The 14,983-nt window shown below is 33.1% G+C and overlaps 1 protein-coding gene and 1 pseudogene across 4 annotated transcripts in view; one reads left to right on the top strand and one right to left on the bottom strand.

The window, feature by feature from the left end:
- The window catches only part of LOC105426301 (phosphoenolpyruvate carboxykinase [GTP]), a 138,686-nt gene that overhangs the window by 31,351 nt on the left and 92,352 nt on the right, over positions 1 to 14,983 (bottom strand). For 3 of the 4 annotated variants that reach the window (XM_089074225.1, XM_089074223.1, XM_089074224.1), the window contains exon 7: positions 13,336 to 13,602. In XM_089074225.1, coding sequence (XP_088930351.1) covers positions 13,336 to 13,602 — 267 coding nt within the window. Of the gene's footprint in view, positions 1 to 9,665; positions 10,043 to 13,335; positions 13,603 to 14,983 lie in introns of those variants that run through there. The other variant, XM_089074226.1, reaches the window with a different exon arrangement.
- LOC148937029 (uncharacterized) lies at positions 942 to 3,869 on the top strand (annotated as a pseudogene).

Raw genomic sequence — 14,983 nt, 5'->3', positions numbered from 1 at the left:
AATTTGACGAAGACGAAGACAATGACAGCGAATAAGACATAGACGAAACTTACAAATGACTTTTGACGAAATAAGTGACACAAAGAAAGACAGATAATGACACGCGGACAAAAGCAAAGTATAATAAACAGTCGTGACAAAATTTTTATGCAAAAAGAAAATTATTTGTACCTTTTAACTGCAGACGGTCAAACCTTGTGATAACGGATCAAAAGCATTACAAAGTAGAAATTTAATTTCTAAAATTAAAGAAGGAAAAATAAGAAATATTGAAATAGTAAAGAAAGGAAATAAATTTCATTTAATTTTTATTTGCAAAAATAATATTAATGAAAAGATAACTAAGGAAACATTGCATTGTTTAACTACTAAATTACGAAAAGCAATTAAGGAAAATTCAATTAAAATTTTAAATATTGCAAAAACACAAGAAATTGATAATATAAAATGGGAAGAAATCTTAAATCGAATTCGAGAATCCATTATAGGAATTCCAGTTAAATTAATAATTTGTCACGATCTAGTCAGAATTCCAGAAGTTGAAAATCGAAAAAATATAATAGAAGAAGCTCATTCATCAAAAATTGGAGGCCATAAAGGAGTAACTAAAACATATAATCGAATTAGGCAAAATTTTTATTGGGATAATTTAAAGACTGAAATTCGAAATTATATAAATCAATGTTTACAATGTCAAATAAAAAAGTTAGTTCGAGTCAAAACCAAATAATCTATGTTAATAATTGACACACCCTTTTCTTCATTTGAAAAAATATCAATGGACATAGTCGGACTTTTACCAGAAACATCGAAAGGAAATTCCTACATCCTAATCCAAGATCACTTAACCAAATTTTCCCTAGCAATACCTTTAAAATCAATAACTGCCGTAAAAGTCGTTGACGCATTATTAAAATATTTTATTTATATTTTTATTTATATTTTTGGAGCCCCTAAGGCTATATTAACAGATCAAAGAATGAATTTTATGAGTAACTTAATGAAAAGATTTACAAAACAATTTCGAATTAAATAATTTAAAACAACATCCTTTTATCACAAGCCAATGGAGCTTTGGAAAGATCTCATTTAGTATTAATTGAATATTTAAAACAATATGTTAATAAATTTACTGAATGGGATGAATTATTAGAATATGCAACTTTTTCTTATAATACGAGTACACATGAATCAACTGGATATACTCCATATGAGTTGGTGTTTGGCAAAATAGCCAGACAACTGTCCAGTGAAATAATTAATGATACAGAAAACGGAAAAACATATGACGATTATTTATGTAAATTAATGACAAATATTCACAACTTACAAGAATTGGCTCGAGAATGTTTAATAGCTTCAAAAATTAAATCCAAACATTATTATGATCGAAAAATTAATCCACAAGAGTTTCAAGTTAACGATCAAGTTTTTCTTTTATGTGAACCAAGAAAAGGAAAACTAGGTAATCAATATTCTGGATCATATATAATAACAGATATATTATCAAATGGAAATATCAAAATTCTTTTCAAAGGAAAGATTGTTCATCCTAATAAAATTCGAAAAACCAAAAAATGACAATTACCTAAGAAATTGAACTTGTACCGCGCAACAATTTCAACTTCATTCATAATAATATTTCTTTCAAAACAGATGAAAGCAAAAATCTTTCTCTTAATTCTCATCCAGAACATCTTGGTAGAAGAAAACTATGGAATTATCGGCTTTGACTGCGGAACATCCAACCTGAATGTCACAACATTGTCATTGTTGGAAACAGAAGAAAGTAATATACCACTAATCGAATCACAAATACAAGAAATTAAAATTCAATTATTACAATTGTCAAAATTCGAATCTATCAATATTATACAATGTAAAATCTCAATTTTGCGAACAATTTATTATTGCGGCATGTATTCACATATATATCAACTGTACAAAATGCGCAAGCAGAATATATAATCGACACAACATTCGACCAATGTAAAAATATGCACAAAACCGGAACATTAACTGTAAACATAAATAATATAATTAAAAAGTATTATTAATTAAAAGTAAATTATACAACTTCACGACCAATTATTTTTGCTGGATCTGTAACAACCGATGGAAAATGCTTTGGAACACAATATTCAGATCCATATGGAACTTGGCAAGTTGTACAAGGAATAATGACTATAATATAAGTTTATTTTCATATCAAGCAATAATAAATGTTGAAACAAATCAAATTCACTTAAAAACAGGAACAATTTGTCAATATTCAGATGGAAATTGCATAGATATCGAAGGTAGATATACTTTTTGGAAAACCATTTTGGAATATCAACGAATTTTTGTAAATTTAATTATTATGACGTATTATATGAAGAAAAAGCGAACAAAATGATTAGTAACATAAATGAAAAATTACAAATAATTTATTCCTTGTCAACTCAAAATACAACTTTTGCGCTTACTCAAACTGGAGAAGAGTTTTTTTGCGGATATATACTTTAATAAAAACAGAACATCCAAAATTATTAATTCTTGAAATTAAAAATGAAGGAACTTTTATTCGAAAATTATCAGTTGAAAATTTAGATATTTTTGCTTATGTAAATTCAAAATTTGTTTACGTAGAAAGACATATACGAACACAAAATATGAATCATTTATACACAGATGTAAACAACGGTGCAATTTGGAGCAACAAATTATGAAAAATGCACTTAGCATAGCCACACATTCTCCAAACAATTTCGCATATCAAATTATGAAAGGACCTGGATATATGGCAGCAATATCAGGAGAAGTCGTCCATATAATCAAATGTCGAAGTCGAGTCGAAGTTAAAATTTATCATAAGAAGGAGGTGTTATCAACAATTACCAATATTAAAAGGAAATGAAACATACTTTTTAGCACCACGAACTCATATTCTTTTCAAAACCGGAACGCAAATCACTTGCAGCAGAATAATTCCAACAATGTATTATTTAAACGATGGATGGTATAAAATTACACCAATTCTGGAATACAGCAAATCTCCATTAAAACTAACACCAATGACGAAACCGATTTGGCAATACAACGATCCTGGATCATTGGCAGCAAGCGGCATATATACAAACAGCGAACTCGAAAATTTACGAGATCATATTATGTTTCCAGCAGAGAGGAACGGAATTTTAAACACGATGGCCCGTGGTGTAATAGGAGAATCGACCTTATCTCAAGGAATATCACTATCTCATCTTCTCGATGAAAATTCTCTATATAAAATTATCGAATCTGCATGGAAGAAAATTTGGGGAACATTCCTATCTATCGGAAACGCAAGTGCAGGACTAATTGGATTATATTTCTGCATAAGAACAATCAAATTAATAATAAACACACTAATTCATGGCTATGCACTTCACACAATTTATGGTTGGTTAACATATCTCATCGGAGCACTTTGGGACTCAGTCACAAATCTATTATTACATCTAGCCAAACAAAAACCCCAAGAAGAAAGAAAATTAGAAGAAAAAAGACTAGAGGAAGGAAATCAACAATCAAATGAACAACAAGAAATAACACAAATATCTACACAACAACAAACACAAGTTGAAATAGAAAATGAAATTGGAAATTCAAGTCAAACTTTTATCCGCAACGAAATTCAAACCCTATATCCGTGATTATAAAGAGATAACGAAAAGATAGCATGAAAGACGAGCCCTATATCGATCGAACAAAACATGTATCAAGCGACAAATAAAGATAACAGGTGCAAATTCTTACGGTAGAGTTAATTAACAGTTGAAGTTCAGCCGTGTAAGAAGAAAGAACAAAATTATAATAGTAAATTAATAAAAAACAACCTTACAAAACAAATCAGGTAAATTTTAAATCACATTTTAACTCATCAAAATTAAATTTTACTAATTCTTTTTATATACAAAAGAGAAAATGAGACCGCCGACACAACAAGAAGAAAAACTACAATTAGACGGTGTACTACTCCAAAATCATCCAGACGTCTGTGAAGCTTTACTGAAAGAAACAACAATGTGCATTACGGCAATAAACGAAGAAGAGACAATCTACAGGGAAAAAGACATACCCTATAGATGAGTCTGCGATGAATGTTTCTGGGACATTGCTCTCGACATTCACAATTTTATCGAGGAAGTAAGAAATTGGCACATGCTTTGTAAGGTTGAAGAACAAATTCAGGGAATTAAACGTACATGCTATTGTTGCGGAAAAATTATATTAAAGATTATATTTAAGACCAGCTAAAGAATGTATAAAATGCATAGAAGAATTTATTAATAATGAGGAAGAATTTTACTGGAAAGACGAAATAGATGTATGAAATTATGAAAATATTGAAAATTAATTATATATTACATACATATAAATAGAAATAATATAGTATATAGTAATATAGTATAATATAGAAATAATACTGTAATAAAGTATAGAAATAATAATATAAATAAATTAATAATAACTATATACCTTCGTAATAATAAATGATAAAAATATAAAATCAAATATATATATAATAATATGTAACAAATTCCTAAATAAAAAGTATAATACTAAAAATAAAGAGAATATACATAAAGCAAATTCATGCATACATTACTAAGACATATATACCAACACACTACATACATGAAAAATGAAACAGGAAGCAATAGATAAGTCCACATTAAACAAAGGTAATGAAATCCAATACCTTTCCCACCTAAACAAAAAGCGTTATAAGATAAGAGTGGCATAGTGCATAAGCTAAGGGCCAAGAGCCTTGCCGAAAAAATCATTCAGAATCATTCTGTTCTTCGTATGAGACGGACTCATACTACACATCAAAATTTTAAACCAATGGATAAAATGCAAAAAGACGAAAAGGAAATAGAAAACTTTAAAAAACAAATAAAAGATCCAGAATTTGATTGTGCTGTAAGTAACTGAGAAAATTAATTAATAAATAAATATAATAAATATAATAATAAATTTATTTCCTTTTAAGATACAGAAATAACAAAACCAAAAAATAAACTACGAAAAGATGCTAGGAGATCCAGATCTAAAATGCATTACAGGATCAGACAAATTTAATAAATTATACAGATACGATTATAAATACAGATAAAGTATTATGATTATATATTTTTATGAAACTTTACCTCCCAGAAGGAAAATATGTGGAGATTGTTTTAACCCAATGAAAAATAGCGCAGAAAACTTCAAAAAAGTTCCCCTTGCAAGATGACATAGTCACACAATTATAAATGAGAATAATATAGACATCAAAACAAAATGCGCAAAATGTAATAAGACACTTTTTAAATTTAAAAAATTAATAAATTGTGAAAAATGTATTAGAAATTATATATTAGAAAAAAAACCAATCACAGAGAAAATATACTTATTTAACATGAAATATATGAAATAAATAAATACTCAATAATACAGCAATTACCCAATAAAATAAACAAATAAACAATATAAAAACAAACAAACAAACAAACAAATAAAAGGGGAAAAGTGGAACATATTTTGTATTTAAACCATATTACTTTCAAATAAATAAATAACAACAAATAATAAATAAATAATCATAAAAAAAAACAAAATAATAACAAATATATAAATACAATGATAATAAGAATAATAGTAATCTCTGTATAGAAATAAGCTAATTTTGTATCAGATTAATTAGTATTATTCGTACGTAATAACATAAGGTAGTACGTATGACTTAAGAGGGGAGGTGTCACGGCTATCTACATCTTATAATTTTAAATGAAGGAATGCGCGTAATATGATAAAATATTGATTTATTGATTTATTGATTGAATTCTTGTTGGTACCAGTTGGTACCTTCGATTGTTGCCAACGAAGATTCAGATGACACCTCTGAGAAAGAACCTTCCCCCTCTTAATTATGGGTTTGAAAGAAGGAAGTGGTGAGAAGCTCGCGCGGGGATTCTGACCATCTATAAATATGCGGAAAAAGCGGCCGTGCCTTTTTTCGGTACTAACTAAGCGGTGACATTAGTCAGTGGCGCCTTATCAGTGGATCAACCTTAGGGTTAAATTCTTAAATTTATAATCAATTTTTGTAATATTTCTCTTAGGAGAATTTAAAAGCCTCCTCGATTAAATAAAGGTAATTTTAAACTAAAATAATTGGGAAAACTGAAATCTTAAATTCTTCATAATTAAAATCAAGATCATAATTCTAAATCCAAAACCGGTCGCTAACAATAGCGTAGCGTACCATTTAGTCGCAGCCAATGGTGTTGCGACTGAATAATTTGAATTTAGAATCTTAATATAATAAATAATTAAAAAATAAAAATAAAAATATAAAAATATAAAATAAAATAAAATAAAATAAAATAAAATAAAAATATAAAAAATAAATAATTATTTTCAAACGTATTCATGCCCAAAAGAGGAGGGCGCAAAGTTCAAAGTTAAAAGATTAAGATTTCAGTTAAATTAAACGATAATTTTAAATAAAGATCCCTTCTCATTATTCCTAAAACTTAAAAATTGAGAAAGACAAATTAAAACTAAAATAATTAAGCAAATTCCTAAATATAAATTAAGAAAAATTGATTTCGAGGTAAATTATCCAAATTATAATCAAATTAATAAGAAGGAGATTTTATATCCCCGATATAAAATTTATAAAATTCGTTTCCTAAATTCGTTTCGGGGTTGATTAATTCACAAACCGGTCCAATCCCAGGGTAAAGTACTTAAATGTATTGATCTAAAAACGGACAATTAGGACGTAACAGGTGCATATTTTATGCACCATTCCGCGGTCGCCATTCGCTATCTAAGTGAGCTCGACCGGCATCGTCGGCATAAGATGTTTTGCATCAATTTTAATCGTCTTAAAATCCGCGTATTTTGTATACAACGTGTATACAAAACGGCTGTTTATTATGCGTCCCACGCCGATTCGCCGAATACAGCCGAGCACCGCCGACGAGATGAGATCTTATCTTGGCGACATACGAAAACAACTGAACATCGCCGAAAAAATAATTAAAGATAAAAATATATCGGAGCGGCGGCGGCGGCTTAATTACTCACGATCCGATCCGAATCCGATCGAATCTATTCGAATATCGAATTGCAGCGGTACAAAAAGCTACCCTCCGCTCCGAGAGATCAGATCTTCTTTGAATCGAGACTCACTTCCACGAGCTGATCCACGCTCCGTTCCTAAAGAACTCAGTACTTGAAGTGAGAGCAATCCGCCCGCATCAGGAAATTACCGGCGGACTGAGCGAATCCAGAAAACCTCCGCATCCTAGTCCGACGAGAGAAATATATCAGGTAAGGATCGTTCCCTGCCTCCAGAAATTACCAGTACCATTGAATTCTAATATCGATTTTAATCAGTCCGAAAAAGTGCACAAACTGAGATGAGGGTAACCTGCTTCCGCCCGGAAGTTGCCGGTCGGTTGCGCCTCCATATAAGATCCTAATTCTCCATCCAAATTTCACCGGTCATCGATACGCGTCGCGCCGCAAAACGCAAACGCGATTAGTTCGGGAGGGGCAAACGCGGTACTTTGTAACGCCTCGCCGCGAATTAAGTTCGCGTTGCGATATTATAAAAAATAGCGTCGTGCGTTATCAGGCACGCGAGATTGACAACACGCCGCGACCATTATTTTCGTTTTGACACCCAAGCGCTATCCCGAGATTTGTTGACCGTCGTAAAAAGTACCCGTCTGCAACGCGCGACTTGCGAATCGCGCGTTATTCGCGTGCGGCTGAAATAAATTGTAACAATTGTTACAATATAAATTATCATCGATCGAACATTGTAACATATTATATTTTGTATCAACATCGATACTTGTACAGCCAATATTTTATAATCAATCAATTATTCAATAAATTAATTGTTAAGTTTACACGGACGTCTGACGACTAATTAACCGTACGATCGACGAGCTATTCCGCGCTCAAATTAAACACATCCGATTCAGACGAGGAAAAACGGAAGCGTCCCGTTTGACCACGTTAATATTGACCACAGTCCTAATTGACCACGTTGCGATTGGCCACATTGCAATTGATCACCATCTCGATTGACCACCGTCCCGATTGACCATAGCCCTGATTGATCACAGTTCTGTTTGGCCATAATCCCATTTGACCACCGTCTCGATTGATCACCATCCAGATTGGCTATTTTGAAATTGATCATATTCAATGTACTAATGTTAACTTATTAGATAATATGCGCTATCGGAAAAAAAATGCATTTCTTTCTGATAGTGCACATCCTAAATAGTCAACGACTATATGTGCTATCGGAAAAAAGATCGTGTTTCTACATAGGGGTAGTTTCTACATTGCGAGGTCCATCTCCACCCTCCCTGCCTCCCGATACTTATAGGCAAAACGAAATCCACGTTATATTCCACGTACGTTTTTGAATAACTATTTTTAGGTAAAACTTACACTATTATTACACGAAATGATGAATATAAATATAGTGACAATTATATAGTACATTTGATATATTATATTTCATAATCTCTGGAAAACTAATTCTTCTTTATATATTATCAAGATTTAAGATTAATTATTATTGCAACATGTAAGATTCGGCAGAGTTAGGAGAAAACGAATATCCCGCGTATTAGAATAGACTACACATATTATTTGATATGAAGTAAAAAAATACTATTAATCACAATGATAACAACAGTACATTAAATATAATCAATTTCAAAATAGCTAATCTGGACGGTATCCACCGGGATTATGGTCAATCGGGACGGTGGACAATCGGGACGGTGGTCAATTGCAAAGTGGTCAATATCAACGTGGGCAATCGCAACGTGGCTAATTGCAACGTAGTCAATTGGGACTGTGGTCAATATTAACGTGTGGTCAAACGAATGCTACTCGGGAAAAACTACTCCGTTTTAAGTTTGTCCCCACACTTTTTTGCATTGCTCCTTTTGGCAAGAGTACAAAATTTGATGTGAGCGATATAGTCAGTATCATATATTCTGTTGAATATCCTGTGCAGAATCACCATGCCTCTCCTATTTAAGAGTTTTGATTTGATGGCATTTCATCTGATCCCATCGTTTTGTTATTTTTTGCGAAGTATATTGCTTTTTTCAATTTTTTCTGTTGTAATTGGAGGCTTTATAAGATCGTTATTGTTTGTTTCTTCTCTAATATTTGTTCGATTATTTAAAAACAGGTTTCCTATGTATTTTTCTCATATTATCTCTTTCTCGTGTTTTGTAGTTATTTCATTATCTTCATTTACCATTATGGACAAATTTTTCCTTTGATAGATTCCAACTGTTTTTTTTAATCTTTTATGTAGATTGAAATCATCATATAGTGCTTGTAACTTTTCTATCTCCTCGTATTCCTATTTCAGCCATTGATTTTTTATTAATCAATATTTGTTATTATTTCGTTCTGAACGCATTTATAATTATTTTTATCTGTTTTTATATTTCCGATGTTCATTAATAATAGAATTTCTTCCGTTATTCAGCCATATTTTCGTTTTTGTTTTGTATCTTAAATTGTTTCTTGTTAAATTTATTATTATATTTTTCATTTCTTCTCGTATATGTATTATATTTTTTTCTTTTTCATCTTTTCCCTTTCCTATCATAGATTTTCTTACCTTATCTAATTTATTGATTTCTTCACTTATTACAATTTTCATATTCTTTCCTTTAAATTTTTCATTCATTTTTAGTCTATTTTCCGTTTTCCCTGGCTTTTTATGTTTTACTAGCCTGTTTTTTATAGTTGCTAGTAATAGTATATGTTTGGATAGAACAGGGTCTGCTCCAGGGTCTGACTTTGTGCATGCCCTTGTAATGGAGGAGCCAAAGCGTTTAATGATAAGAATATAATTTATTTGATTATAGACTATGTTCCCCAAATTGTCATTTGGCGCTCTCTATGTGTACACAATGGCCAATTGCCACAGTGATAAGTAGAACCATGTGTTGGCGACCTTCATGTTTTCTTCCTGGCAAAATTATGGAAGATTATCTCTTCTTTCGTTTCTCATTCCCAAATAGAAAGGTCTCATCAGTCCTTGATATCTTTCTCTCCCCAATTTGAAGTTAAAGTTTCTTATAGTAATATCGTGTTTTTTTTGTGAGTTTTAACAGTTCTTTTATTTCTCCATAGAACATTTCTCTTTTAGTTTTAGTTATAGCAATTTCAATTATATAGAACTTGACAAATTTTATGTATGAGAAACGAACACAACTCAGCAGTAATTATGTACGCTCTTGTAATTCTTGTAACTTTATAAATTATGTATTGTGTTTAGTAACTGTATGAATGCCCGAGATTTTGTTCGGTTTCTGTCTGTTGTCAAACTACTTTACATAGATTTTCCTTGATATTTATTGACGATCTGACATCAAACTGAATTGCACAGATCCTGCTTGCTTTCTGCTATTAATCTGCTAGCAAGTCATGTCAGCAGACAGTTTGTTCAGTTTCTGCAAATGATTCACATAGCATGTTAGCAAGCTTTATATTTCAGATGATAGTTCGATATCATCAAATATTACATATTATTCTGCTTGAAATTTGTTCCTTTCCATCCATCAGAAATTTATAGCATACTCTGCATAAAATCTGTTTTTGTAAGCTTGGCTATACAGTATATATATATATATAGAAATATATATCCTGAGACACGTACCACAGGCCCGGAGAGGAACGAGGATAGTGTTCCCTAAACCAGATAGAAATATTGTGGTTAAAGACTTCAGGTTTACGTCCTCTATCTTAAAACCTTAGAGAGACTGGTTGACAAGTAGAAGTCTGAAGACTGATCTCTTAGTCTCTTGTCCGTTGACACCTTCCTAATACGCCTACAGGGAGAGCAGATCGGCCGATACTGCCCTTCACCATCTCGTGGGCGAGGGCGAGACACAGCTGGAGGCCAAGGGGTACGCATTAGGAGTCTTTTTAGACATAGAAGGAGCTTTTGATAACATTTCTAATATGTCTATAAAAGAAGCGATGATCAGACACGGAGTCCCTGAGGCTCTCGTTGACTGGACCCAAAGTATGCTGATGGACAGAAATCTGACTGTGAACTTTGATGGAAGATCGATCAGAAGGCGACTGGGGACTGTTCGCAGGGAGGGGGGAAGATTCTCTCCCCCTCTCTTTATGATGTCTGATGATAAACGACCTCTTGTCCAAACTAAGGGAGGCAGGTTTCTTGATCTACGGATATGCAGACGACATTGCCGTCGTGATTACCTCATTGGAAATCTCATTGGGGAAACTTCTTTTCAATCCTGAAGGAGAGGATGGATTATGCCTTAAGGATCAAAACCCAAATAAGAAGGGAGGGTGTGCGTCACGGTGGGGCCCGACCACAATCGTGAAAACTCGTAATTATTTTGCGAAAAAATATCACCTCAGCCAGGAATCGAATCTGGATCTCCTGCTTGCCGGGCAGGCATCTTATCCTTTCGACTACCGAGACATGTGATGATATTGAGGAAGTACAAACCTGAACCCGTAGAGCCACTGAAGCAGGAATATCGTTTACAGCAGCTCGGTGAAGTATCTAGATGTAATCCTAGATGCCAAACTAGCTGGTCACACCTCGAGGAAAAGAGGAAAAAGTTCTATATCATAATGGGCATGCAGAAGAGCTATGGGCAAGACCTGGGATCTAAAACTTAGAGTCGCCTTACGACTATATAAAATAATACCGTTGTCAAGGTTGATCTACACAACAGTAGTTTGGTGACCAAGAATGGAAAAGATGGAAGTCGAGAATCTTAAGAAGCCTACAGGGAAGTTACTTGAGAGCTATTATCGCGGATCACCCCAACGGAAACGCTAGAAGTAGCCCTGTGTTATGCCTCCACTGTAGGCCAGTTAATCATATACCAGGCAAGGGCGGCATATAGACTTAAATATCAGGGGAAATGAAAAGACATCGATCTTGAACATACGAGACTAGGACTTGCTCTGAAGCCCTTTCACACTAAAACAGGATAGAATCCCAAAGAAACACCAGTTAAAGAAGAATTTCAATGTTTTGATACCAACTAGGAAAGACTGATATAGGCCGAATTTCTTGACCGACCCTAACGTGAAATTCTGGTACACTAATGGGATCGGGAGCTAATGGCAAGTTTGGGGCAAGAATATATGGACTGAAAGGAAACCATAGAGAAAACATCCCTTTGGATGGACTAAGGTATGGTATTTCAAACTGAGATGCTGGCCTGAGATGCACGGAAGCATGCCCTAACTGAAACAAAGAGCGTAAATCTGCGCATATTCATTTACTCTGACAGCAGAACGGCTATCTACGCCCTTGCAAAGACCACTACAGAATCAGTTGTAATCGGATTGCATGCAGGCGTTAACCAGGATAGGGAAATCCAAGATAGATTAACTCTGATATGGATCCCGGAACATCAAGGTATTCGCGGAAACGAAACCTGCTGACGAGTTGGCAAAACTGGGGACTCAAATGAACTCAGTTACGTAGATCGTTGGTGTTTCTTTCGCTGTTAGAAAAGGCATCATCGAAATCTGGTTGGACTGGGGGTTCCTGGAAGACGGCAATTAATTGCCATCAATTCAAACAGGTGATGAAGCGTCCTCTGCCAAGCAGAGCAATCGAACTGCTGGCAACTGCTGAATAGATCACTAAGGGTGGGGATAAGTCTCCTTACGAGGCATGTTACTTTGAGAAGTCACCTGCATAGACTCGGTCTTGCTGAACAGAAAGACTGCATCTATGCGGAAAAGAAAGCGAGGATAGCTCTCACATATTGTGTAGATGCTCTCGCATGTAAAAAATGTAGATTCTGGGGTTGCATGTTGCTAGAGCTTAGGATCTAAACAAAAAAAGAATGAGCAATTTGATAAGCCTGGCGTCAGACGTGCGTGCGTGCATTCATTACAATTGGTAAAACATTTGTTTAACAACAAACATTGAAACATTTAATCACGAGGTGAAATGTAATTATGTTGCCATCAACCTAGTAGATCCGCAAAAGAGACATTGTGTATTTTGAAGCGAGATGAAAATTATAAAATAAAGAAGTTCACTAAAGTATCTGTGGCTTTATAGATTGAAATCTAATAAATTTTCACACTTTCGTAATTTTTATCTTGTTTCAACATACACAATTGATCTCTAAATGGCTCGTTAACAATGTGACAAATTTACATTAAATTTATATTTATATCAAAATCCATATTTGTTTTCTTATCCTATTATATCTGAAATAATCAGATTTTATGCAGTTAAAAATATTTATGTACCCTATGTTCAGCAGCAGCTGTAGCCTCAGATCTCATTGCAGCACCGATAAAAATGCCATGTTGCCAATTTCGAGCTTGATAAACTAAAGGTACACCTTCCGGTCTTCGTCCTCCAAATAATATAGCATCGATTGGGACTCCAGTTGGATCTTCCCAAGAAGGATCAATAATAGGACATTGTTTAGCTGGAGTACAGAATCTTGAGTTTGGATGAGCAGCTGGTATTTTAGAACCTCTGAACCAATCGTTGCCTTTCCAATCTATTATCTATAATAAAAAAATGTGTCATATATATTCGAGATCGTAATTACATAATATATATGTGGATTAATAAAATTAAACTAAGTAAAGAGAACAGTCTTGCATCTTTTTATGATTATCATAATAATTTACAAAGTCGAAAGAAGATCTTGCCAAGTTTATCTACTATAAAAATGTTATTGACAGAATAGTTACAGATTTTTGTAAGCAATTTTACAATTAATACAGTCAAATAAATACCAAGAATTGGTCATTTCAAAAGTCCGCATAAAAAATATAAAAACAAATTTTTTAAGTTGGTACCAATGGTACCTAATTGTCATGTAGAGTTTTGGCGCTATCTGTCAACTAGTTAGTTTACAGCTATTGGTTTTGTTAGTCGACTTTAAGAGTGTTCTGCAATATTTAAAATAAATACAAATAATCGAACAAAGAGTTTGCCTCAATTTGTTGCTACCGAAATTTATTGTGCTGAGTTAAAAATGTTGGAGAAGACCTATGATGAGTTAGCTTTATCGAAAACATAAACAAACGATGATACAAAGGAGGCCGAGAAATGGTTGAAGACTTGCCTCGTTCCCATTGTTCTTCAATGTCTTTGACTGACGAAAACATCGATAAAGTGAAGGATTAGTGATAGAAAATCATCATTCAAGAGAGATAGCTCAGAATTTGACATGCTCACGAATCCATTACATGTCTTCGCATCATTTTAGTTGATGTTTTGGACATGAGACGCATTGCGGCACGGCTTGTCCCAAAGGAGCTAAATTTTCTTTAAAAAGAGCATCGCAAACCGGTTGCTGAAGACAGGTTGTTTGAACGAGCCAATTCGGATCCTACATTTATAACCCTTATAGAAAGATACTATTGAGCACTACTAGTGCGCAATAGTATTTTGAGGCATTACTACACTACTGCATTACTGCACTACTATACTACTGTACTATTATGCACTATTATACATTACTGCGCGGTACTGCATTATTATGCACTACTACATTACTCCGCTGTAATGTAGTAGTGCAAAAGTATCCAGTAATGTAACTGTAAATGAAACTCAAAACACGGGCTAAATGTCTACTTCATCGTAACGAACGAAATTTATAAAAATAAAAAAATATGTTTTTTTCAATATACACATACTTATCTACACTTACTTTTGTAACTTTTAATAATTACTTTGTACTGAAAAGGAAAAAAAATAAATAACGTAATTACGTCTCATTTTATTACAATATGTTGTACTAAAGCTTATTTATTGTGTACATTATACTATTTGAAAACAACATTATTTGAAAAATAATTGTTTTTCAAAGATTCTGTATCGATAAAAAATAATTTTGAGTCGTAATAATAGTTGTATCTGGCATTGAGATAAATAAAA

This window comes from Pogonomyrmex barbatus, unplaced genomic scaffold, assembly GCF_055798465.1.
Source record: "Pogonomyrmex barbatus isolate J1 unplaced genomic scaffold, ASM5579846v1 scaffold17, whole genome shotgun sequence".
Classification (NCBI taxonomy): Eukaryota; Metazoa; Arthropoda; class Insecta; order Hymenoptera; family Formicidae; genus Pogonomyrmex; species Pogonomyrmex barbatus.
The sequence above is the reverse complement of the archived record's forward strand: the minus strand, read 5'-3'. Positions and strand labels throughout refer to the sequence as shown.